Source organism: Neoarius graeffei, chromosome 3 (assembly GCF_027579695.1).
Source record: "Neoarius graeffei isolate fNeoGra1 chromosome 3, fNeoGra1.pri, whole genome shotgun sequence".
Lineage (NCBI taxonomy): Eukaryota > Metazoa > Chordata > Actinopteri > Siluriformes > Ariidae > Neoarius > Neoarius graeffei.
In genome coordinates, this window is record NC_083571.1 from 11,227,297 (window position 1) to 11,252,756 (window position 25,460).

At 43.2% G+C, this 25,460-nt stretch overlaps 1 protein-coding gene across 1 annotated transcript in view; it reads left to right on the forward strand.

Annotated features, from left to right (window-relative positions):
- Positions 1-1,550: 1,550 nt before the first annotated feature.
- Positions 1,551-25,460, forward strand: part of LOC132882708 (solute carrier family 22 member 2-like) — a 34,816-nt gene continuing 10,906 nt past the window's right edge. The window contains exons 1-7 of the mRNA XM_060915803.1: positions 1,551-1,967; positions 2,735-2,838; positions 19,187-19,341; positions 21,466-21,634; positions 21,735-21,849; positions 24,819-24,919; positions 24,998-25,212. Of these exons, the coding sequence (XP_060771786.1) occupies positions 1,551-1,967; positions 2,735-2,838; positions 19,187-19,341; positions 21,466-21,634; positions 21,735-21,849; positions 24,819-24,919; positions 24,998-25,212 (1,276 nt within the window). The remainder of the gene's footprint in view (positions 1,968-2,734; positions 2,839-19,186; positions 19,342-21,465; positions 21,635-21,734; positions 21,850-24,818; positions 24,920-24,997; positions 25,213-25,460) is intronic.

Genomic DNA, 25,460 nt, shown 5'->3' on the forward strand with positions numbered 1-25,460 from the left:
GTTAATAAGATGAAAAAAAGCAACCTGTCATGTTCCAGAGGATCCGTAAAACTCTTCGGTCCTAAAAACGTTTCCATGAAGGAAAATGAAAACATAAAATTACAAAGCACTGCCACAGGAGACTCCTCCTTTAAACGTTAAAAGAAAAAATAGACATTTTGAATGTTTCCTCTCAGAAAACTTCATGTGAAGTTTTGCAGGATGAGACACAAAACTGAAGCTTAATGAATTTTGACTATGGTTTAAAAATAACACACAACAAATAAAAGCAGAGAAAATACAACTAAAGAGTTAAAAAATACTTGGATATTTGTATTTCTTTCATATTATTTTCATCTCTGAAAATTCAGTGAAGCTCATAATTGACCTCGAGTGTAAATCCTGTATAAGCACTATATATATATATATTATATATATATATATATATATATATATATATATATATATATATATATATATATATATATATATATATATATATATATAATGTGTGTGTGTGTGTGTGTGTGCACCCCAATCATCAGACCCATATGTGGTTCTTCTCCAAACTTGGAAACACAAAATATCTTTGTATGCTCTAGAATTACAATTTCACTGAACTGAAACTAACATGTTCCAGCAGGACAATGCTCCTGTGCACAAAGCAAGCTCTATGAAGACATGGTGTGTTGGTTGGAGTGGAGGAACTCTGAGCCCTGACCTCAACCCAAATGAACATCTTTGGGATGAACTGGAATGTCACCTGCACCACAGTCCTCCTCACATCTCCTCAATACCTCGCTAATGCTGTCGTAGCTGAATGAACACACACACCCCCAAAGCCACACCCTAAAATCAGAAGAGAAGAGTGGAGGTTATTTTAACAGAATCTGGAATTGAACAGGCGGCACGGTGGTGTAGTGGTTAGCGCTGTCGCCCCACAGCAAGAAGGTCCTGGGTTCGAACCTAGTGGCCGGTGAGGGCCTTTCTCCCCGTGTCTGTGTGGGTTTCCTCCGGGTGCTCCGGTTTCCCCCACAGTCCAAAGACATGCAGGTTAGGCTAATTGGTGGCTCTAAATTGACCGTAGGTGTGAATGCAAGTGTGAATGGTTGTTTGTCTATGTGTCAGCCCTGCAATGATCTGGCGACTTGTCCAGGGTGTACCCTGCCTCTCGCCCATAGTCAGCTGGGATAGGCTTGCCTGCGACCCTGTAGGGACAGGATAAGTGGCTACAGATAATGGATGGATGGAATTGAACTGTTCAACAATATCATGGTCAGGTACATACTTTTGGCCCTATAGTGCTTTTTACTGTTATATTTCACACTAAGCTGAAGTGAAATTCATCTTTATGGCTGATCTTCCATCAAGAGACTCATTGCACAACACAGCTGTCTCTATTAAAGAGTAACGTTGACACTGTTCTAATTCAAAGCATCATTGATTAATCCCAGCATGACTACAGTAGTTTGAGGGTCAACCTTCATTCCCTGGACTCTGCACTTGGAAGTATGTAAATACACCGTTGCTGCTTGGACACTCCACACACAAGCTATCGAGCTGCCGCCGCCATGACTACCTTTGACGACATCCTGCAAGAAGCCGGCGAATTCGGCTTTTTCCAGAAGCGCATCTTCTCCCTGTTGTGTCTCGTCTCAGTGCCCTTTGCTGGAGTTTATGTAGGCATCGTGTTTCTGGGCTTCACCCCCGTGCACTGGTGCCGTAACCCCATGGTGAAGGAGGTCCAGATGCACTGTGGCTGGACCGTAGAGGAGTCGCTCAGGGTCAGTGTGCCTTTTCAGAACACGTCTGTTGGAGCGGTGCACAGTCAGTGCGAAGGGTTTGACATCGAGTGGAACGTCACTCATCTCAGCTGCGATGACCTGGATGGAGAGATCGCAGAGGCAAAGCATGCTACCCTGCCCACGAGTCCCTGCAAGGATGGTTGGGACTATGATTATGAGGGAAGAAAATCCTTCGTCACTGAGGTATGATGGAACTGGCTTTCATTATGTTACAGCCTTATAATATATTCAGTGAGCAGGCAAAAATATAGTAAAGTGCAAAAGTTTGTGCACCTCTGAAGCACCGAATATTTATTGTGCTGGGTTTCGCAGATGTTCCTTCATCATAAGCTATAGTACTGTGCAAAAGTCAAAGAAGTGTTATAGAGCAAAGACGCCTTCAAAAATAATGAAATTAAATGTTTCTACATTAAAAAATATACCACAAAGAGCAGTAAACAGTAATAAATGAAGCAAAGTCAGTGTGTGATATGATGAGCCTTTCCTTCCAAAACAATAGTAGTCTCAGCTACAATGAGTGCAGTTTTATAAGGAAACGAGCTGTAGGTTTTACTGAGCATCTTACAGAACCAGTCACAGTTCTTCTGGACACTTTGTTGTACTTGCTTCTTATTTTTCCAGCGAAACCCAGCAGCCTTCTGGTGCTCTCTTATGCTGCTTACATTACTGACATACAAACATTTGTGGAACAGATCGCCATGAGGTCACCATGTGCAACCACCACATTTCCTCTGTGATCCATCAAACTTCAGAAATTAGACCACTGGGACTCTTTACATTGTGATACCAATCCATGTTGAAAGCACAAAATTCATTATTATTATTATCATTATCTTTATTGAATTATCACAAACCCATGAGGAAATAACCTGTAAGAGCAATCCTGTCAGTGTCTGATAACAGAATGCTGTCTCTCTAATCATTATATTTCATGTTTCCTTGTGTTTCAGTTTAATATGGTGTGTGAGAACGCTTGGTTATTAGACATGTGCCAGGCACTGCTCTCTGTTGGATTTTTAGTAGGCAGCATTGCCATGGGATACCTTGCTGACAGGTACAACACACTTCTGTCACTTGTTCCTCGGGGTCATGATCACATGATAGCTCACACTGTATAAACCATGTTTTAGCCCTGACTTCACAAGGCTTTCATTACTGACTGGTGCATGCATTAGGTTTGGACAGATGACTGGCTCTGGCCCTGCCACGATGAAAAGATCAGAACCAAACCAATAAGGCACTGATTTCCGATAACTGATATTATTGACCTATACGCACCCCTTGTGACAGTAGACATTGTCGAAAAGCAGTTTTACAGAAAAATAAAGATTTTTAGATAAGATCAGATATTCCTTTATTGATCCCCATGGGGGGAAATTCAGGTGTTACAGCAGCTCAAGTATAGAGTAAATATAAATAGATGTAGGCTAAGTGTGGCAGCAGGGCGTGGTCAAGCACCGGTCTGTGACAGGAGGGCGGAGTCGGGGAGGTAAGTGGCAGAATCGCTACACCTGAGGGTAATTAACCTGTGTTTGTGTATGTTTCCCCAGTAAACCGCCCTCTACTTAAGGAGGGAGAGGGAGAGCGGAAGGGAGCTCTCTCCCCAGCCAGACGACTTGTGTGTGTGTGTGTGTGTGTGTGTGTGTGTGTGTGTGTGTGTGTGTTTGTGTGCGTGGCTGAGAGAGTGGTGTATGCGTCTGAAAAGAGCAAATAAAAAAAGTGATTGAATTTTACTCTGTCCTGCCGTCCTCTGTGCTCCACCCACACGCGATTCTCGCTACAGTGGTGCCGAAACCCAGGAAAAGGTGGAGCATCAGTCCTGCAGCCCCATGGAATCCTCCCCGTTCGCGGACTTGGTCCACGCCCTCGCCACGGCTCAGCAGAGCCAGCACCAGGCACTCGTCATGCTCCGGAAGGAGCAGGAGCGCCGCTTCGAAGCCCTGGTGCTGGCTCAGCAGGAAGATCGAGAGGCGTTCCGGCGTCTCCTCGCGTCGGCGGGGTCCACCAGCGCCCCGGCCGCGGGCCCGTCTCCCCTCACCTTAACCAAGATGGGCCCGCAGGACGACCCCGAGGCTTTCATCACGTTGTTTGAGCAGGTCGCCGAAGCCTCGGGGTGGCCGATGGAGCAGCGCGCGGCGCGCCTCCTCCCCCTCCTGACGGGAGAGGCACAGCTAGCCGCACTACAGCTCCCCGCCGATCGCCGGCTGGCCTACGCCGACCTTCGCCGGGCTGTCCTCCAGCGCGTGGGGCGCATGCCGGAGCAGCGCCAGCTCTTCCGCGCGCTGCGGATGGAGAAAGTCGGCAGCCCGTTCGCGTTTGGCCAGCAACTCCGGGACGCCTGCTGGCGGTGGCTGAGGGCCGAAGATCGCGACGCCGAGGGAATCATCGACCAGGTGGCACTGGAACAGTTCATCGCCCGCTTACCAGCCGGAACCGCGGAGTGGGTCCAGTGCCACCGCCCGGCGTCGCTGGATCAGGCCGTAGGACTGGCGGAGGATCATCTGGCGGCTGTTCCGGCGGCAGGACAACCAACGACATCATCTTCTCTCTCCTCTGTTCTCTCTCTTTCTCCCCCCCCCCGTGTCCCGTCCTCGCCCCATTCCCCCACCACGGAGGCGGGAGCCGGCTCCACCCCAGCCGGCCCACCACACCCGTGGTGCCCTCCCGTTTCTCCCTTCTGTGTCTGTCTCCCCCCCCCCCTCAGGTGAGTGATCCTCAGAACACAGCTGCAGAGGGAAGGCCCGGGCCGGTTTGCTGGCGCTGCGGGGGAACCGGGCCACCTGCAGCAACAGTGTGCAGTGATGGAGGTGGGGGCGGTGGTGCGGATCCCCGACGCGTCAGAGGCTGCCCTCGATCGGGCCAGAGCGTATCGCATACCGGTAAGTGTACAAGGGGCTACATATCAGGCGTTGGTGGATTCAGGCTGCAATCAGACCTCGATCCGCCAAAGCCTGGTGCAAGACAAGGCATTGGGGGGAGCACAAGGGGTGAAGGTGTTGTGTGTGCATGGGGATATTCACAGCTACCCATTGGTGTCGGTCCACATACATTTCAGAGGGGAAAAATCAATAGTGAAGGCGGCGGTTAATCCTCGCCTTACCCACTCTTTGATCTTGGGGACTGATTGGCCGGGATTTCGGGGTTTGATGGCACGCCTAGTAAAGAGTGGGTCCTGCCGGTTGATAGGGGAGGGTCCCGGTGTCGCTTTGGCTGGAGCTGCGGTCGCAGAGCCGTCTACGTCATCTCCGCGACAGAGTGAGGAGCCCCCGGCCCCTCCTCTTTCTATTGGGGAATCCCTCGCGGATTTCCCACTGGAACAATCGCGAGACGAGACTCTGCGACACGCGTTTGACCAAGTGAGAGTAATCGATGGTCAAACGCTCCAGCCGAACGCCACCCCGTCCTTCCCCTATTTTTCCATTTTGAAGGATAGGTTATACCGAGTGACGCAGGACACTCAGACGAAAGAGCGAGTCACCCAGTTGTTAATTCCAAAGAGCCGCCGGGAATTCGTATTCCAGGCGGCTCACTTTAATCCCATGGCTGGACACCTCGGGCAGGATAAGACACTCGCCCGCATAATGGCCCGATTCTATTGGCCGGGGATTCGCGGCGACATCCGTAAGTGGTGTACGGCGTGCCGCGAATGCCAGTTTGTAAATCCAACGGTCATCCCAAAAGCGCCCTTGCGCCCCCTACCATTAATCGAGACCCCGTTCGAAAGAATTGGGATGGATCTCGTCGGGCCATTAGATCGGTCAACACGAGGGTACCGCTTTATATTGGTTCTGGTGGACTATGCAACGCGATACCCGGAAGTGGTGCCTCTTTGCAATATCTCAGCACGCAGTATTGCAGAGGCCCTCTTCCACGTCATCTCCCGGGTTGGAATCCCGAAAGAGATTCTGACTGACCAGGGCACCTCGTTTATGTCACGAACACTGAGCGAACTGTATGGGCTACTGGGTATTAAGCCGATCCGCACCAGCGTTTATCACCCACAGACGGACAGTTTAGTTGAACGGTTCAATCGCACCCTCAAGAATATTATCAAAAAATTCGTAAGTGAGGACGCACGTAACTGGGATAAGTGGCTCGAACCCTTGCTGTTTGCAGTGCGAGAGGTCCCCCAAGCCTCCACGGTGTTCTCCCCGTTTGAATTATTATACGGGCATAAGCCGCGCGGCATCTTAGATGTACTGCGGGAAAATTGGGAGGAGGGACCTTCACAGAGCAAAAACGAGATTCAGTACGTTATGGATCTGCGCGCAAAACTCCACACACTCACCCACCTAACACAGGAGAATTTGCGGCAGGCCCAGGAATGGCAAACCCGCCTGTACAACAAGGGCACGCGCCTTAGAGAGTTCACTCTGGGAGATAAGGTACTCGTCCTGTTGCCCACGTCGAGCTCCAAATTAATCGCCAAGTGGCAAGGACCCTTTGAGGTCACACAGCGAGTCGGGGACGTCGACTATGAGGTTAGTCGAACGGACAGGGAGGGGGCACTACAGATCTACCACCTCAGTCTGCTAAAACTCTGGAATGAGGAGGTCCCCGTGGCGTTGGTGTCGGTAGTTCTGGAGAAGGCGGAGCTGGGGCCGGAGGTCCAAAAAGGGGCATTGACATCACGTACCCCTCCGGTCCGCTGTGGAGACCACCTCTCCCCGACCCAACTCACGGAGGTCGCCCAGTTGCAGGCCGAGTTTTCGGATGTGTTCTCGCCCCTGCCCGGTCGTACTAACCTCATAGAACACCACATAGAGACGCCCCCGGGGGTGGTAGTGCGTAGCCGTCCTTATAGATTACCCGAACACAAAAAAAAGGTGGTTCGGGAAGAACTTCAGGCCATGCTCGAAATGGGCATCGTCGAGGAGTCCCACAGTGACTGGAGCAGCCCGGTGGTCTTGGTTCCTAAGGCCGACGGCTCGGTCCGGTTCTGTGTGGACTATAGAAAAGTCAACGCGGTGTCTAAATTCGACGCGTACCCAATGCCTCGTATTGATGAGCTGCTCGATCGACTAGGCACGGCTCGCTTTTACTCGACACTGGATTTGACGAAGGGATATTGGCAGATCCCCTTGACTCCATTATCCCAGGAAAAAACGGCCTTTTCCACACCGTTCGGCTTACACCAGTTCGTCACACATCCGTTTGGGCTGTTTGGGGCGCCCGCTACGTTTCAGCGGCTGATGGACCGGGTCCTCCGGCCCCACGCCACCTACGCGGCCGCTTACCTTGACGACATCATTATTTATAGTAATGACTGGCAGCGGCACCTGCAACACCTGAGGGTCGTCCTTAGGTCGCTGAGGTGGGCGGGGCTCACTGCCAACCCGAAGAAGTGTGCGATTGGGCGGGTGGAAGTATGGTATCTGGGCTTCCACTTGGGTAACGGGCAGGTGCGTCCCCAAATTAATAAGACAGCAACGATTGCGGCCTGCCTGAGGCCCAAGACCAAAAAGGGGGTGAGGCAGTTCCTGGGGCTGGCTGGCTACTATTGTAGGTTTATACCTAATTATTCGGACGTCACCAGCCCGCTGACTGACCACACTAAAAAGGGGGCGCCAGATCCGGTCCAGTGGACGGAGCAGTGCCAGCGGGCTTTCTCTGAGGTAAAGGTTGCACTGTGTGGGGGGCCACTTTTACACTCCCCTGACTTCTCTCTCCCTTTTATGTTACAGACAGATGCGTCGGACAGAGGGCTGGGGGCCGTTTTGTCCCAGCAGGTGGAGGGGGAGGATCGCCCCATCCTGTACATTAGTCGGAAGCTGTCAGTACGTGAGGGGCGCTACAGCACCATAGAGAAGGAGTGCCTGGCAATCAAGTGGGCGGTCCTCGCCCTCCGTTACTACCTGCTGGGGCGCTCTTTCACCCTCTGTTCGGACCACGCGCCCCTCCAGTGGCTCCACCGCATGAAGGATGCCAACGCGCGGATCACCCGTTGGTATCTGGCACTCCAACCCTTCAAGGTGGTCCACAGGCCGGGGGCACAGATGGTCGTGGCGGACTTCCTCTCCCGTCAAGGGGGGGGGGAGTCGGCTGCGGGCCGGACGGGCGCCCGGCCTGAGTCGGGCGGTGGGGGTATGTGGCAGCGGGGGCGTGGTCAAGCACCGGTCTGTGACAGGAGGGCGGAGTCGGGGAAGGTAAGTGGCAGAATCGCTACACCTGAGGGTAATTAACCTGTGTTTGTGTATGTTTCCCCAGTAAACCGGCCTCTACTTAAGGAGGGAGAGGGAGAGCGGAAGGGAGCTCTCTCCCCAGCCAGACGACTTGTGTGTGTGTGTGTGTGTCTGTGTGCATGGCTGAGAGAGTGGTGAATGCGTCTGAAAAAAGCAAATAAAAAAAGTGATTGAATTTTACTCTGTCCTGCCGTCCTCTGTGCTCCACCCACACGCGATTCTCGCTACACTAAGTAAAAGAAGAAAAACAAAATAGAATAAAAGTATAATATAATAAAAAATAGAATTAAATAAGCACAATTACTCACAAAATATGGGAACAAACAACAAGAATTGGTACTGGCACTAAATCAACTTGTGGTGTGTACAGGTAGATGGTGCTAGTGGTGTAGAGCCATATAAAGTGACAACATTATATGAACTAATAAATTTATCCCTAATGAGCAAGCCTGAGGTGACGGTGGCAAGGAAAAACTCCCTCAGACAACACAAGGAAGAAACCTTGAGAGGAACCAGACTCAAAAGGGAACCCATCCTCATCTGGGTGATAACAGATAGCGTGATTATAAATAACTCGCTTCTATAACTGTGTCTTATATGGTCAAAAACTGCAAATGTGTAACCAGGAAATTCATTATACTATAGTTTTAAAATGAAATCTATTTTGTTGAAGTTATCAGCTGTTCAATGATGGATACTTGAGTGCAAACTGCACATGACAACTGCAGTCCTAAAGTTATCATGGCAGTTGTAGTCCTCAGCCATTATAGCAAAATTGTAAGTGTCCAGGGCCATCTTCTAAGTGTATCGGTCCATATAGGGCAGGAGCGATGTGATGAGACTCCAGCCAGAAGTAAGGTTTCAGGATGGATCAGGCAGGTCTGAAGAGCAGGAGAGGTCAGCATTACTGGTGTCCAGTGATGGGAATAACATCGTTAGAAATAACGGCGTTACTAACGGCGTTACTTTTTTTAGTAACGAGTAATCTAACTAATTACTTTTTAGATCGTTATAACGCCGTTCCCGTTACTTACAATAAAATGCTATGCGTTACTTTATTAAAGCTGTTCTCATCTGGCACGCTGCTCATTCAGCCTTTCTTTCCTCTGCTTTAGTGTGGGGCGGGGAGACGCGAGACAACGGCACAGTAAGCCAATCAGAGTAGATTTGGACAACATACGTGGGTAGGCCACGCCTACTGCACTACTGCGCGCTCTTTCAATCGGAAGAGCCAGCGATGGCGAGCGGTCAGCCCAGCACTGCGCTTTCACACTGGAAATACAGCCAGTACTTTTCATTACTTGAAATAAAAGGCAAGAGTGTTTACGTGCAATGCACATTATGTCGAGGAACAAAGCGTTTGTCCTTGTCAGTGGCCAGTAATTAGTAACATAATTTTAATAACTACAAAAATATATTACATTTGATATATGTCTTATCTCACATTGTCCCACAAAAATATTAATATAGTGTAGATAACATTACTAATTGGTTCTGTTAAGTGTCCATTTCAGTCATTAAACACATTTAACATTCACTTTTATTATGATTACACTAATTGAATTTGATTTTTTTTGAGGGGGAACAAAATGTAACGGAATAATTACTTTCCCTGGTAATTAGTTACTTTCATGACAAAGTAACTCCGTTACTAACTCAGTTACTTTTTGGGAAAAGTAACTAGTAACTAAAACTAATTACTTTTTGAAAGTAACGTGCCCAACACTGCTGGTGTCTCAGGATTGATGTGTAATGAAAGAGAGAGAGAGAGAGAGAGAGAGAGAGAGAGAGAGAGAGAGAGAGAGAGAGAGAACACGTACATAGGTTGCTGTGCATGGCTGTTCTCAACTAATGATTAAGAACAGAGTACATTGTGTTCTGAGTGCAAGCAGGGACTCCATTAAGACTAACTATGACTACATAACTAAAAGGGGAGAACCAGAAGGTAACACAGACATGAGGGAGCCCTAGGACATAAAGCAGCCAGCTACTACACCGTCAACAAACCCAAGTGCACATGTGAGAGTGGAGGAGGGGATGACAGCATCCATACATCCCAGTTTACCAAAACACACTGTGCCCAAGAACCCTGCAGATCTACTGCTTTATGTAATAAAAAGCTATTAACAAAAGGCTTGACTAAACAGATGTTTCCAGCCTAGACTTCGACACTGAGATTGTGTCCTAGTCCCAAACACTACTTGGAAGGCTGTTCCATATCTGTGGGGCTTTATAAGAAAAGGCTCTGCCCCCTGATGTAGCCTTCAATATTTGAGGTACCAACAAATAGCCTGCACTTTTTTTTATCTAAATAGACGTGGCAGGTCATAACTAGTTTTTCTGCATTGTGTCGTGACATCATATATCTTATCTTAGCAATATTTCTGAGATGAAAGAAGGCTATCTTCGTAATATTATCGACATGAGTTTCAAATGACGGACTGGAGTCAATGATCACACCGAGGTCTTTTATTGATGCATGTGAAGAAATAGAAGAGCCATCCAGAGTTACTATGTAATCAAAAAATTTACTTCTAACTGCATGTGGTCCTAGTATATATCTTGTCAGAATTAAGTAGAAGAAAGCTAATAAGCAGCCAGTGTCTAATGTCCTTTGCATGTTCCTCAATTTTATTAAGCTGGTATCTCTTATCTGGCTTTACTGAAACATACAACTGTGTGTCATCAGCATAACAGTGGGAGCGAATACCATGCTCATCTCATCTCATCTCATCTCATCTCATCTCATCTCATCTCATTATCTCTAGCCACTTTATCCTGTTCTACAGGGTCACAGGCAAGCTGGAGCCTATCCCAGCTGACCACGGGCGAAAGGTGGGGTACACCCTGGACAAATCGCCAGGTCATCACAGGGCTGACACATAGACACAGACAACCATTCACACTCACATTCACACCTACGGTCAATTTAGAGTCACCAATTAACCTAACCTGCATGTCTTTGGACTGTGGGGGAAACCGGAGCACCCAGAGGAAACCCACGTGCACACGGGGAGAACATGCAAACTCCGCACAGAAAGGCCCTCGCCGGCCACAGGGCTCGAACCCGGACCTTCTTGCTGTGAGGTGACAGTGCTAACCACTACACCACCGTGCCGCCCCAAATACCATGCTTATGAATAATATTACAGAAAAGTAGCATATATAACGAATAAAAGCTAAGACAGAACCTTGTGGAACACCAGAGTTTATGCATAGAAAAGTCACAAATTACATCAACAAAGTACTAACAATCAGTTAAATAAGACCTGAGCCAGGAAAGGGCTGTTCCCTTAACTCCAATGACATTTTCTAGTCTGTCAAGGAGAATGGAATGATCAGTGCTGTCAAAGGCTGCACAAAGGTCAAACACCACAAGTAAGGAGGCACAGCCCTGATCAGAGGCCAGTAGTAGGTCATTTACTACTTTAACCAGTGCCGTCATTGTGCTTTGATGAAGTCTAAATCCTGACTGTTTGTTTGTTTTTGTTTGTTTGTTTGTATATATACAACCCCAGTTCCAAAAAAGTTGGGACAAAGTATAAATTGTAAATAAAAACGGAATGCAATAATTTACAAATCTCAAAAACTGATATTGTATTCACAATAGAACATAGACAACATATCAAATGTCAAAAGTGAGACATTTTGAAATTTCATGCCAAATATTGGCTCATTTGAAATGTCATGACAGCAACACATCTCAAAAAAGTTGAGACAGGGGCAATAAGAGGCTGGAAAAGTTAAAGGTACAAAAAAGGAACAGCTGGAGGACCTAATTGCAACTCATTAGGTCAATTGGCAATAGGTCATTAACATGACTGGGTATAAAAAGAGCATCTTGGAGTGGCAGCAGCTCTCAGAAGTAAAGATGGGAAGAGGATCACCAATCCCCCTAATTCTGCGCCGACAAATAGTGGAGCAATATCAGAAAGGAGTTCCACAGTGTAAAATTGCAAAGAGTTTGAACATATCATCATCTACAGTGCATAATATCATCAAAAGATTCAGAGAATCTGGAAGAATCTCTGTGCGTAAGGGTCAAGGCCGGAAAACCATACTGGGTGCCCGTGATCTTCGGGCCCTTAGACAGCACTGCATCACCTACAGGCATGCTTCTGTATTGGAAATCACAAAATGGGCTCAGGAATATTTCCAGAGAACATTATCTGTGAACACAATTCACCGTGCCATCCGCCGTTGCCAGCTAAAACTCGATAGTTCAAAGAAGAAGCCGTATCTAAACACAATCCAGAAGTGCAGACGTCTTCTCTGGGCCAAGGCTCATTTATAAAGGACTGTGGCAAAGTGGAAAACTGTTCTGTGGTCAGACGAATCAAAATTTGAAGTTCTTTATGGAAATCAGGGACGCCGTGTCATTCAGACTAAAGAGGAGAAAGACGAACCAAGTTGTTATCAGCGCTCAGTTCAGAAGCTTGCATCTCTGATGGTATGGGGTTGCATTAGTGCGTGTGGCATGGGCAGCTTACACATCTGGAAAGACACCATTAATGCTGAAAGGTACGGTATATCCAGGTTCTAGAGCAACATATGCTCCCATCCAGACGATATCTCTTTCAGGGAAGATCTTGCATTTTCCAACATGACAATGCCAAACCACATACTGCATCAATTACAGCATCATGGCTGCGTAGAAGAAGGGTCCGGGTACTGAACTGGCCAGCCTGCAGTCCAGATCTTTCACGCATAGAAAACATTTGGTGCATCATAAAACGGAAGATACGACAAAAAAGACCTAAGACAGTTGAGCAACTAGAATCCTACATTAGACAAGAATGGGTTAACATTCCTATCCCTAAACTTGAGCAACTTGTCTCCTCAGTTCCCAGACGTTTATAGACTGTCGTAAAGAGAAAAGGGGATGTCTCACAGTGGTAAACATGGCCTTGTCCCAACTTTTTTGAGATGTGTTGTTGTCATGAAATTTAAAATCACCTAATTTTTCTCTTTAAATGATACATTTCCTCAGTTTAAACATTTGACATGTCATCTATGTTCTATTCTGAATAAAATATGGAATTTTGAAACTTCCACATCATTGCATTCTGTTTTTATTTACAATTTGTACTTTGTCCCAACTTTTTTGGAATTGGGGTTGTACTAGTGCATCTCAAAAAATTAGAATACCATGAAAAAGTTCCTTTTTTTTTCAAAATTTAATTCAAAAAGGTAAACTTTCTATATTCATTACATGTAAAGTGAAATATTTAAAGCCTTTTTTGTTTTAATTTTGATGATTATGGCGTATAGCTCATGAAAATCAGAAATCCAGTATCTCAAATTATTAGAATATTCCCTAAGATCAATCAAAAAAGGATTTACAATACAGAAATGTCCAACTTCTGAAAAGTATATTCATTTATACACTCAATACTTGGTTGGGGCTCCTTTACCATGAATTACTGTATCAATGTGGTCTGGCATGGAGGTGATCAGTCTGTGGCACTGCTGAGGTGTTATTGAAGCCCAGGTTGCTTTGATAGTGGCCTTCAGTGTATCTGTATTTTTTGGTCGGGTGTTTCTCATCTTCCTCTTGACAATACCCCATAGATTCTCTATGGGATTCAGGTCAGGCAAGTTGGCTGGCCAATCAAACACAGTAATATCATGGTCAGCAAACCATTTGGTAGTAGCTTTGGCACTGTGGGTAGGTGCTAAGTCCTGCTGGAAAAGGAAATCAGCATCTCCAAAAAGCTCGTCAGCAGATGGAAGCATGAAGTGCTCTAAAATCTCCTGGTAGATGGCTGTGTTGACTTTGGACTTGATAAAATACAGTGGACCAACACCAGCAGATGGCATGGCACCCCAAATCATCACAGACTGTGGAAACTTCACACTGGGCTTCAAACACGTTGGATTCTGTGCCTCTCCACTCTTCCTCCAGACTCTGGAACCGTGATTTCCAAATTAAATGCAAAATGTACTTTCATCTGAAAAGAGGACTTTGGACCACTGAGCAACAGTCCATTTCTTTCTCTCCTTAGCCCAGATAAGACACTTCTAACATTGTCTCTGGCTCAGGAGTAGCTTGATATTAGGAATGCGAAAGTTGTATCCCCTTTCTTGAAGATGTCTGTTCGTGATGGGTCTTGATACACTGACACCAGCCTCAGTCCACTCCTCATGAAGCTCTCCCAAGTTCTTGAATCAACTTTTCTTGACAATCCTCTCAAGACTGTGGCCATCCCTGTTGCTTGTGCACCTTTTCCAGCCACCCTTTTCAGCAATGACCTTTTGTGGCATACCCTCCTTGTGGAGGGCATCAGTGATCATCTTCGGGACAACAGTCAAGTCAGCAGTCTTCCCCATGATTGTGGTTGTGTGTACTGAACTAGACCAAGAGATACACTGTGTTCATACTGTTTTACTCAAACTTGAAATGAAATATTCTAATATTTTGAGGTGGTTTTTTTATGTTTTTGTACTGTATGCCATACTGATTAAAATTAAAATAGAAAAATGCTTGAAACATTTTAGTTTATGTGTAATGAGTCTATAATATATAACATTTTCACTTTCTTAAATAACTGATGGAAAATATTGAATTTTTTCACAATATTCAAATTTTTTGGGATGCACTAGTATATAATCTCAGGAACTGGTCTCTCATTTGGGACATTATGGTCAAAAAATACATTTTCTAATTTTACTTTTTTTTGCATTTACCTAACATTCAATGTTTCTTTTGTCATGTTTAATAAGCATAAAAATAGTATCTTGCTTTATCTGGCCTCCACTGTGGAAAAATTTTTGATTACAATTCAAATGCTTTTGTAAAATTGATTTCCATATAAAATAACTCCTTCATGAAGAATTAAAGCCCCTCCTTCACAGATGAGTGAAAATATTGAATAAATTTCCTCTTTTTGATTGCTTGGGTTAAAAATGCCAAGTTATGATGACTGAATTGATTATTCACTTAAATATGAATAATATGATACATTTTGGGTATTTGATATGGCGAAATAGGACACAATGGAAAAATCAAGAACACACCGGAACGATGAGAATAACGGTGGTGGTAAAAGAACAGCGACTGTACCGGCTGAAGGTCACATGGGTCTCTGCTGCGGCGCCTGAGCAATTGGACATCACTACAGCACCGGACGGAGCGTGAGGCGGGGGCGGGGCAAAATGACTGGCCGTAGATTCTATCAAAAGTTCGATCTAAATTGACCATGGTTGCAAAATATTGGCCAAAAATACGCAAACACTACGAAATATGAAAGTAAGATGAAAAAGAAACATTCTATTGCCTTATACTGCAAGACTAAAACAAAACACTGCCAAAACTCACCTTTTCAGTGATAACGTCCAAACAGATCACTCGCGTAACAGAGAGACCGCAAATGGAAGCACGATCAACTTCTAACTGTTGGAGCAGAAAATTCCATTCTACACATGCAGATTGTTAATGTCTGTCCTTCCCCGCACACAAATGACACGCTACGGTAAAAAACAGACCACAACTCATTTTATAGCTCAGAAATTCATATACAGTGGTGCTTGAAAGTTTGTGAACCCTTTAGAATTTTCCATATTTCTGCATAAATATGACCTAAAACATCATCAGATTTTCACACAGGTCCTAAAAGTTGATAAAGAGAACCCAGTTAAAGAAATGAGACAAAAATATTATACTTGGTCATTTATTTATTGAGGAAAATGATCCAATATTACATATCTGTGAGTGGCAAAAGTATGTGAACCTTTGCTTTCAGTATCTGGTATGACCCCCTTGTGCAGCAATAACTGCAACTAAACGTTTGCGGTAACTGTTGATCAGTCCTGCACACCGGCTTGGAGGAATTTTAGCCCATTCCTCTGTACAGAACAGCTTCAACTCTGGGATGTTGGTGGGTTTCCTCACATGAACTGCTCACTTCAGGTCCTCCCACAACATTTCCATTGGCTTAAGGTCAGGACTTTGACTTGGCCATTCCAAAACATTAACTTTATCCCTCTTTAACCATTCTTTGGTGGAACAACTTGTGTGCTTAGGGTTGTTGTCTTGCTGCATGATCCACCTTCTCTTGAGATTCACTTCATGGACAGATGTCATGACATTTTCCTTTAGAATTCGCTGGTATAATTCAGAATTCATTGTTCCATCAATGATGGCAAGCCATCCTGGCCCAGATGCAGTAAAACAGGCCCAAACCATGATACTGCCACCACCATGTTTCACAGATGGGATAAGGTTCTGATGCTGGAATGCAGTGCTTTCCTTTCTCCAAACATAACGCTTCTCATTTAAACCAAAAAGTTCTATTTCGGTCTCATCCGTCCACAAAACATTTTTCCAATAACCTTCTGGCTTGTCCACATGATCTTTTGCAAACTGCAGACGAGCAGCAATGTTCTTTTTGGAGAGCAGTGGCTTTCCCCTTGCAACCCTGCCATGCACACCATTGTTGTTCAGTGTTCTCCTGATGGTAGACTCATGAACCTTAACGTTAGCCAATGTGAGAGAGGCCTTCAGTTGCTTAGAAGTTACCCTGGGGTCTTTTGTGACCTCGCCAACTATTACACGCCTTGCTCTTGGAGTGATTTTTGCTAGTCGACCACTCCTGGGGAGGGTAACAGTGGTCTTGTATTTCCTCCATTTGTACACAATCTGTCTGACTGTAGATTTGTGGAGTGCAAACTCTTTAGAGATGGTTTTGTAACCTTTTCCAGCCTGATGAGCATCAACAATGCTTTTTCTGAGGTCCTCAGAAATCTCCTTTGTTCGTGCCATGATACACTTCCACAAACATGTGTTGTGAAGATCAGACTTTGATAGATCCCTGTTCTTTAAATAAAACAGGGTTCCCACTCACACCTGATTGTCATCCCACTGATTGAAAACACCTGACTCTAGTTTCACCTTTAAATTTACTGCTAATCCTAGAGGTTCACATACTTTTGCCACTCACAGATATGTAATATTGGATCATTTTCCTCAATAAATAAATGACCAAGTAGAATATTTTTTGTCTCATTTGTTTAACTGGGTTCTCTTTATCTACTTTTAGGACTTGTGTGAAAATCTGATGATGTTTTAGGTCATATTTATGCAGAAATAGAGAAAATTCTAAAGGGTTCACAAACTTTCAAGCACCACTGTAAGACCAGCTACCATCGTAACATATTCTGTAAGAAACATATTCTATACCTAACTATTAGGTATATTTAGTGGGGTACCCCCACAGTACCCAGTTTCTGAGACAGACATATATATATATATATATATATATATATATATATATATATATATATATATATATATATATATATATATATATATAACTATTTATCTGAAAACATGTCCATTTATTATTAATTTTTGTGTTTTCAAGGTATAGCCTACTTAATGAGAAAAAAGTTTGATCCATCTTCATTACTACTTACTACTTCATTACTACTTCATTACAAATATAGCATACAGTATATGCAATGTTAATATAACTATGAAATACTTTGTGATACTTTATTCATTTTTTATGTAGAAACTGTACAAAAAATAATTTCAGTTAAAACTAAAAAAATCAATTTGCATATTCGTCATTAATTTGTGTACGAGTGAAACAGACTTTTTTTTTTTTAATTGTTGAGTGCCTTCATATGTTTGACACTCCATTGCTACTCTGCTAAACTCTGCTTGGGTCAGCTGATTGTTGTAGTGGAGTTGCACTGTACCCTCTGGTGAACAAACTATGCAATGACAATGCTCATAACATGATTAAAGGATCCAGCTTCTGTCTCTGTTTCTTTTTTGAACTGTTATTATCGATTTATCAGCAATTAGCTCATATCAGCCGATAATAATGACACACCGTTTTATCGGTCAGCCCCTAGAAAGGATCCTTAACGTTTTCTTGCTATAGAAGGGAACATTTGTTGGCAATGCTGAGTGCGAGTTATCTGGGCAAGTTAGTGTAACATGGTAAAGATCGGGTGTTGTTTATTTTTGGTAATTTAATAATCAGTATTCCAGGTGGGGGCCAGAGAACAAGCAGATCAAATTAAACGGGGATTATCCATGATCAGAACATGAGGGAGAATCAGAAACCAGAATGAACAAGAAGCAAGAAAATGGATGCATGATAAGACTTTGCAATGAAAGATTTAGCAGGGTTTAAACAGAGAAAATAATTACAAGCTTAACACAGAACACATCAATGACAGGACAGGATGGAAGTGACAGAAATCTAAACAAAGACACATGGGGGAAAAAAGATAAAATTACATGACAAGAATTCAAACCAAACCAAACTGGAGCAGTGCATGTTGTACTGGATACCGTGCTACATGCTAGAGAGGAAAGATTTGTGAGGCAGCTAATGTAGCATAGTTACCTCATCCCTCGTCCTTCCCATGCCAGGATCTGGTCTTCCCAGGCAGTCTCCTGTCCCATTACTAACCAGGTCCTTAAGGTGTGTTGGGTGGCGTATCAGTAGCCTTCAGCCTCTCGCCTATTACATAGCTAGGGTTACAGTGGGTAGCTGGTCCTCTGGTAACCACGAGAGTTTGACTCCCTACTCACAGCTATATTGTGGCGTGCCTCACCAGATGGCAATAGATACCATTTTTATGATGGTCTTTGGTATGATTGGACTGTGAGCAGAACTCATGATCTCCTGGTCAGGAGGTGGACACACTAACCACTAGGCCAACTCGCAGTCAGTTACCTAGTGTAAAACCTATTTTAATTGTATTTAACTAACTAAGCAAGTTTGCAAATTGCCTAGTTAGCTAGTCTTTAACATAGTTTCAGAAGTCTTGATTCTGATTGGTCAGTAGGTGTTGAGTAAATTTATCCAAACAGCAGCTCTGACAGTAGTTCAAGCGGCAATGAAAATGACAGGTTTTTATCAAAATACTCATACATTATCATAACCACTTACACAGAACTGGCTACTGACATGAACATATTTGTTTGAAATGTGGTTTTATTTTCTTTGAGGTGAAGTTTATTTAGCATTTTTGGAAGGCCAGCATTAGTGCTTTGTAACAGGCAGAGGTAAATCTGTTTCTTGTGTATGGTATCTTATGTATGGCTGATTTCGCTAAAAAAAAAAAAGACGTTTTATTTAGGAAAAATCTGAGAAGGAACCATTATTCACAGCGTGAACTAAAATATTGTATCTGCAATGTATTGCTGCATTTTAATACCTGAATACACTGACACACTTTTCTTCTGCTCTATTCCTACAGGTTTGGTCGAAAATCAATTTTTCTGGTGTCCTGTATTCTGAATATAATTACAGGAATTCTAGTCGCTGTATCTCCTCACTACATCGCCCTGCTGGTGTTCAGAGGGCTGTATGGATTTGGGACGAGGGGCGGCTGGATGGTAGCATTTGTTCTGAGTAAGAAAGCAAGCTCTTGCTATAATTAAATGTTGAGTTTTTAGGAAAGTAACAGGAAAACAGCATTATCTGGCTTTTATATACAGCCTGAGTTTAAGAAACCCAGAAATAACAACCAGAACAAACTATACAATGTTCTTTAAAGTTAGCCAAGTGAGCTTATTTTAAACTATGCAATATAAACTAGGTAATGTGTATTCAATGCTCAAGAAAGTTATGAAAATATCTCAACCTTTTACCTATTAGCTTCCATGAATATGCATTAACCTGCAATTTGGAAATGTCTTTATCGTGCCATCCCAAATAGCTAATGTCACTAACTTTAGGTGATTTAGCTAACCCGCTCGCTAAATGCCAGGAAAACGAGCAAGACTGAAACAAGTTCAGTCTCCAAGTCTTGACCTGGATTGTCATTTTCTTGGTGATTTATTTAACTGCAGTCAAACCAGACATGGTATACTATATGACCCAAGAATTTAATAAATAAACCAATGAATTTTCTCATCTCATCTCATTATCTCTAGCCGCTTTATTCTTCTACAGGGTCACAGGCAAGCTGGAGCCTATCCCAGCTGACTATGGGCGAAAGGCGGGGTACACCCTGGACAAGTCGCCAGGTCATCACAGGGCTGACACATAGACACAGACAACCATTCATACTCACATTCACACCTACGGTCAATTTAGAGTCACCAGTTAACCTAACGTGCATGTCTTTGGACTGTGGGGGAAACCGGAGCACCCGGAGGAAACCCACGCGGACACGGGGAGAACATGCAAACTCCGCACAGAAAGGCCCTCGCTGGCCCCGGGGCTCGAACCCAGGACCTTCTTGCTGTGAGGCGACAGCGCTAACCACTACACCACCGTGCCGCCCCCCAATGAATTTTAACATTTTAAATTTTAAAGATTAAGCACAAAATTTTAACAACAAACAAGGATGTAGTAGCTCATCTGGCCTGCCATCAAAACAACCATGATGACCAAAACATCAAACAGAACTGAAATGTGACAATGTGAGAGAGGACCAACCTCCACGACAAATTGTTGACAACAGGAAAATCAACAAAGGACTAAATTTTGTTCCACAAGTGAAAATCTACAAAAAACATCGATCAGAACTGAATTTTGCATGCTCAATGAGAGAGGAGATACAATTCTAGTCAGAAGAAAATGTGTTAAGTTGACCTAATAACTAATTTGTTTGCAAAAATTTGACAATACAATGACCAGGTTTCGTGCAGAAGGTCTAGTTCTTTCAAATAAAACAATCAGAATTGAAATCCATTGAGAACTGAGGGAGGGAGGAGATACGATTTAACTGAAAATAAACAAAGCTGTAAACAAATTGTTTACAACAAGAAAATAAACAAACAATCGATCAAGTTTTGTTCCCTGAAGGAAGATCTACTCAAAACATTGATCAGAACTGGAATCAGATGAGAATTGAGAGAGGAGATACAATTCTAATGAGAAGTCCCAAAATTTGTGAAGTTGACCTAATTAGCAGCTCGTTTGCATAAATTTGACAATACAATGACCCAAGTTTTGTGCAGAAGGTTTAGTTCTTTCAAAAGAAATCATCAGAACTGAAATCCATTGAGAATTGACGGAGGAGATACAATTTGACTCAAGGGAAGATCTATCCAAAACCTCGATCAGAACTGGAATCGGATGAGAAATCAGAGAGGAGATAAAGTTCTAGTGAGAGGCCTGGAAAATTCGCTTATTTGGCCTAATCACTAACTCGTTACTAACTCAGCTGTATGGCCACATGAGCCAATTAGCTGCATTCAGTCAGTTTGTAATAATTTTTTTTAAAGTTCATAACATATCCAGAGTATCTCAGAAAAGCATATTGTGACATAATTTTCATGATTTTGATATTGTATCATATCATGCAGCACTATTAACCAGTATAGTTAGAATACTCTACATCTGGTTGAGATGCATTTTAAAGGGAAACGTACTGTATTTCAGGAAAATCTGCAGTTTTCAGAACGATATAGAGTAGAAAATATACATTTTCACCATATGAAGAATTTTCCCAGGCCACCACATGTAGATTCATGTTTGTTCGAGGACCTTGGCTATAATTTCATGCCTCCTCTGTTCTACCCTCAGTTACAGAGCTGGTGGGCGTGGAGTACCGGAGGCCAGTAGCTGTGTTCTATCAGATGTTCTATAGCATCGGTCTCCTCATCCTGCCCCTCATAGCCTACCTCATCAAGAGCTGGCGCTGGCTGCAGGTGGCCATCACAGCTCCACAACTCTGCTTCCTGGCTTACTATTGGTGAGGCTTGGGGTTCTGTTAAGTCATATAGCTTTATGATTTTGAGACATGGATGGTGATTTTTTTTAAAATGATTTTATTATATGGATTTTGCCTCTAGGTTTATTCCTGAGTCACCGAGATGGCTTCTCTCCCAGAACAACTCCAGTAAAGCTGTGGAGATCACAAAGAAAATGGCCAAAGAGAACAAGAAGATGCTTTCCAAAAATATTGAGGTGCGTTCATACTTCTGCGTTGTGGGGTTTATAATTATTAGTATAAATACGGAGGTGATTATAGAAAATAACGCATGCTGATTGGTCGAGAAATTGGGATTATTTCTCGATAATCACCTCAAGCGACTCGGCAAAATGGCGGCCTATAGCTTTGTCACCGTAAGTGAGGAAGAATTAGAAATGATGAAAGAAAATGCTGTTCCTAAAAGCACTAAAATTCCTACAAAGTTTGGTCTAAAACTATTCAAAGGTAAGGTGGGATTGTGATTTATTTTATCGATATGACTCGGTGTAGATAAGTGACAAGCCTGCGCGTCACCGTTATTGCATTTGCATCCTGCTTTTGAAGATTGAAATAAATTATTTTTAATATTTTTTAAATAATCACCTGTGTAGAGTAGAGTGGGGGAAAAAAGCCCCCCTTAAGGAAAATTCAGTTTTTCTCCAAGTTGAAATGAACCATGTGTTTAGTTTTAATCATAGTTTTTGACAACAGTGACATGAACAATAATGCCACCTAAAGTTTGCCTAAAGTTAATACTTAATTTTTTTTTTAACAAAAACAAACATTGTGCCAAGGGGGCCTCCCCCCCCCCCCCCCCCCCCAGTGGGGTAAAAGGCCCCCTGAGGTGGGGCAATAGGCCCCCTCACTCAAAAAAAGCTGTTTGGATAGCAAAAGTGTTTACTTAAGCCTATAATGTGAAATAAACAAGAAAATATCCCTGAATTAATGAATAGATGCATTATTTTATTATATTTCGCATTTTAATTTCAATTTTTTTTTTTATTTCAATTATTTTTAACACTAAGTTCAAATTACTTGCTTTATTCAACCAGGTAAGCGAGATGTTATTAAAAACTATGTATCTGCTATTCAGAAATGTATGAAATACAGTAATTATGATAAAAGGAAACGATGCCCCCTGGGGGCCATTTACCCCGCCATTAAGGGGGCGTTTTACCCCACAGACTACACTTTTACAAAAAAGGGTCTTACTTTCAAAATGTGATTCAACTTTTTATACCTAATGTATTTTTTTTAATGTACTGACTTGTCTACTCATACCACATACACAGCTGTGATTTCTGACGAAATAGCAGCTATCTAAATACAGTTTTACTGATATCTGAAAATTATATCACTTACCATGAAATTTGATTTCTCTCCGCTGCGTTGCTGATATGCGATCCACAGTGGATATTTGTATATCCCCGTTGTCAAGCCAGTCCATAGCAACAATAGAAATGTAACTTTGTACCATCTGGTGGTTATTTTGGGTAAAACAGGCCGGGGGCGTATTACCCCATGGGGGCGTATTACCCCACTCTACTCTATTTATACTAGAACAATTATCCACCTCAGGCTCAATGAATATCTGTGAATAATAACCTCGACTTCATCTTGCTTATTATTTATTGATATTCACCTAGCCTTCATGACCATGGTCTATGAGCTTTGGGTAATGACAGAAAGAACAAGATCGCGGATACAAGCGGCTGAAATGAGTTTCCTTCGCAGGGTGGCTGGGCGCTCCCTTAGAGATAGGGTGAGAAGCACAGTCACTCGGGAGGAGCTCGGAGTAGAGCCGCTGCTCCTCCACATCGAGAGGATCCAGCTGAGGTGGCTCGGGCATCTTTTTCGGATGCCTCCTGGACGCCTCCCTGGGGAGGTGTTCCAGGCATGTCCCCCCGGGAGGAGGCCCCGGGGAAGACCCAGGACACGCTGGAGGGACTATGTCTCTCGGCTGGCCTGGGAACGCCTCGGTGTTCTTCCCGAGGAGCTGGCCGAGGTGTCTGGGGAAAGGGAAGTTTGGGCTTCCATGCTTAGACTGCTGCCTCCGCGACCCGGTCCTGGATAAGCGGAAGAAGACGAGACGAGACCTAGCCTTCAGTGAATAATTGTTAACTCTGAAGCCTACGTTTACAATTATTCAGGAAGAAGAAAGATTTTTGTGCAAATGATCACCAATCATCACCAATACACACTTGAGATTCCATCACAAATTCACCACAGAATCCTTACTTCAGCAGAACTTTCGTATGATACTCACAGTATTCGTGCAACCAAATATTGTGTGATGAAAAAATCATGATACAAACTTATGATTCGAATCGATGAAATAAAAAATGAATCTCAGTTATTATTAGGCTGTGTAATCTTAGTTTTTCCAAGCTGTAACTGCGCTGTTTAGACAGAAGAGAAAGATACAATATCAACAATTGTACATGACTTCACTGTAGGTGGAAGTAACACAGCTCTAATGCCATGAAAAAAAAAACACAAAAAAAACACATCTAAAATGGGAAAGAGCTGTTGTGTGATTGACTCTACAAATAGATTTAACAAGAAATCAGAGCTCTCTTTTTACAAACTGCAGAAAGATAAAGAAAAGAGACACGAACAAGGAAGTACAAATGTTCATAAAAGTTTATTAAGAAAAGGCCTATTTATTATTAACATTTTTAATTTTTAATAAAAATAATATTTTAGTTAATATACTATTATATTTTACTCCAACATTTACAAATGTGGGTAAATAATTATTGTTTTTTTAATTAATAAAATGCAACAAAATTTTATTTAGCAAAAAGAATATTTAAGTTGATAAAAAAGGAAAATTAATGTTGCATTTTTTGGTAATAAAATTTTCTTCATGTAATTTTTTTCAAAAATTTTGTGGGAAAATCAAATTGAAAACCCAACATTGTGAATCGAAACAAATCCTGAATTGGGTGAAATTCACAGACAGAGATTCAAAAATTGTCCTGTCTTTTATAAAATAAATGAATAGTCATAATTTTTATTCATTTATTTATTTATTTTTACATTGGGGATTAGTGATGTTTCAGAGAATTAAATGAAAATGAAAAAAAAAAGGTAATGAATGAATTTTTTAGTGGACCTACTCAAGAAAACAAACAAAATCAGGTTAAAAAAATTGTTTTTGAAAAATGTCTTCTTCCCACAGACACTTCAGGAGGATAACACAGACATTTCTGTTGCCTCTTTCATGGACTTGATCCGAACCCCCAAGATGAGAAAACACACCTTCATCCTCAGCTTCAACTGGTACGTCTGAGAACCACAGCACATGAGTGAACTGCAGAACACAGGGCTGAGCGTCTGAGATGTGTTTTTATCTTACAGGTTCACTTGCGCTGTGGTGTATCAAGGTCTGATCATGCGTCTGGGGATCCTGGGTGGAAATGTCTACATTGACTTCCTCATTTCTGGCATAGTGGAATTCCCTGCTGCCCTCCTCATCCTCTTCACAATTGACCGAGTCGGTCGACGGCTGCCGTTTGCAACAGCCAATATTGTCTCCGGAGCTGCCTGCCTTATAACAGCTTTCATTCCAGAGAGTAAGTAACACGCTGCAGCCTGTAGTAATACGTTTCATAAAAGGCTTTAAACAAACAGTCTTACCAAAGAAAAGATTTTCAGTTTTCAATTTACACCAAATGTCAAATTCAGTCATTCAGCTGAGACGTGTTTACCATCCTAAATGTGCTAATGAAGCTACAAGGCGAATGTAGCTACAGTAATAGCTAACAAAACCTTAGATAGCTTTGGCTTAATTTATCAATCTTTTCATAAAAAGGTGCTCATG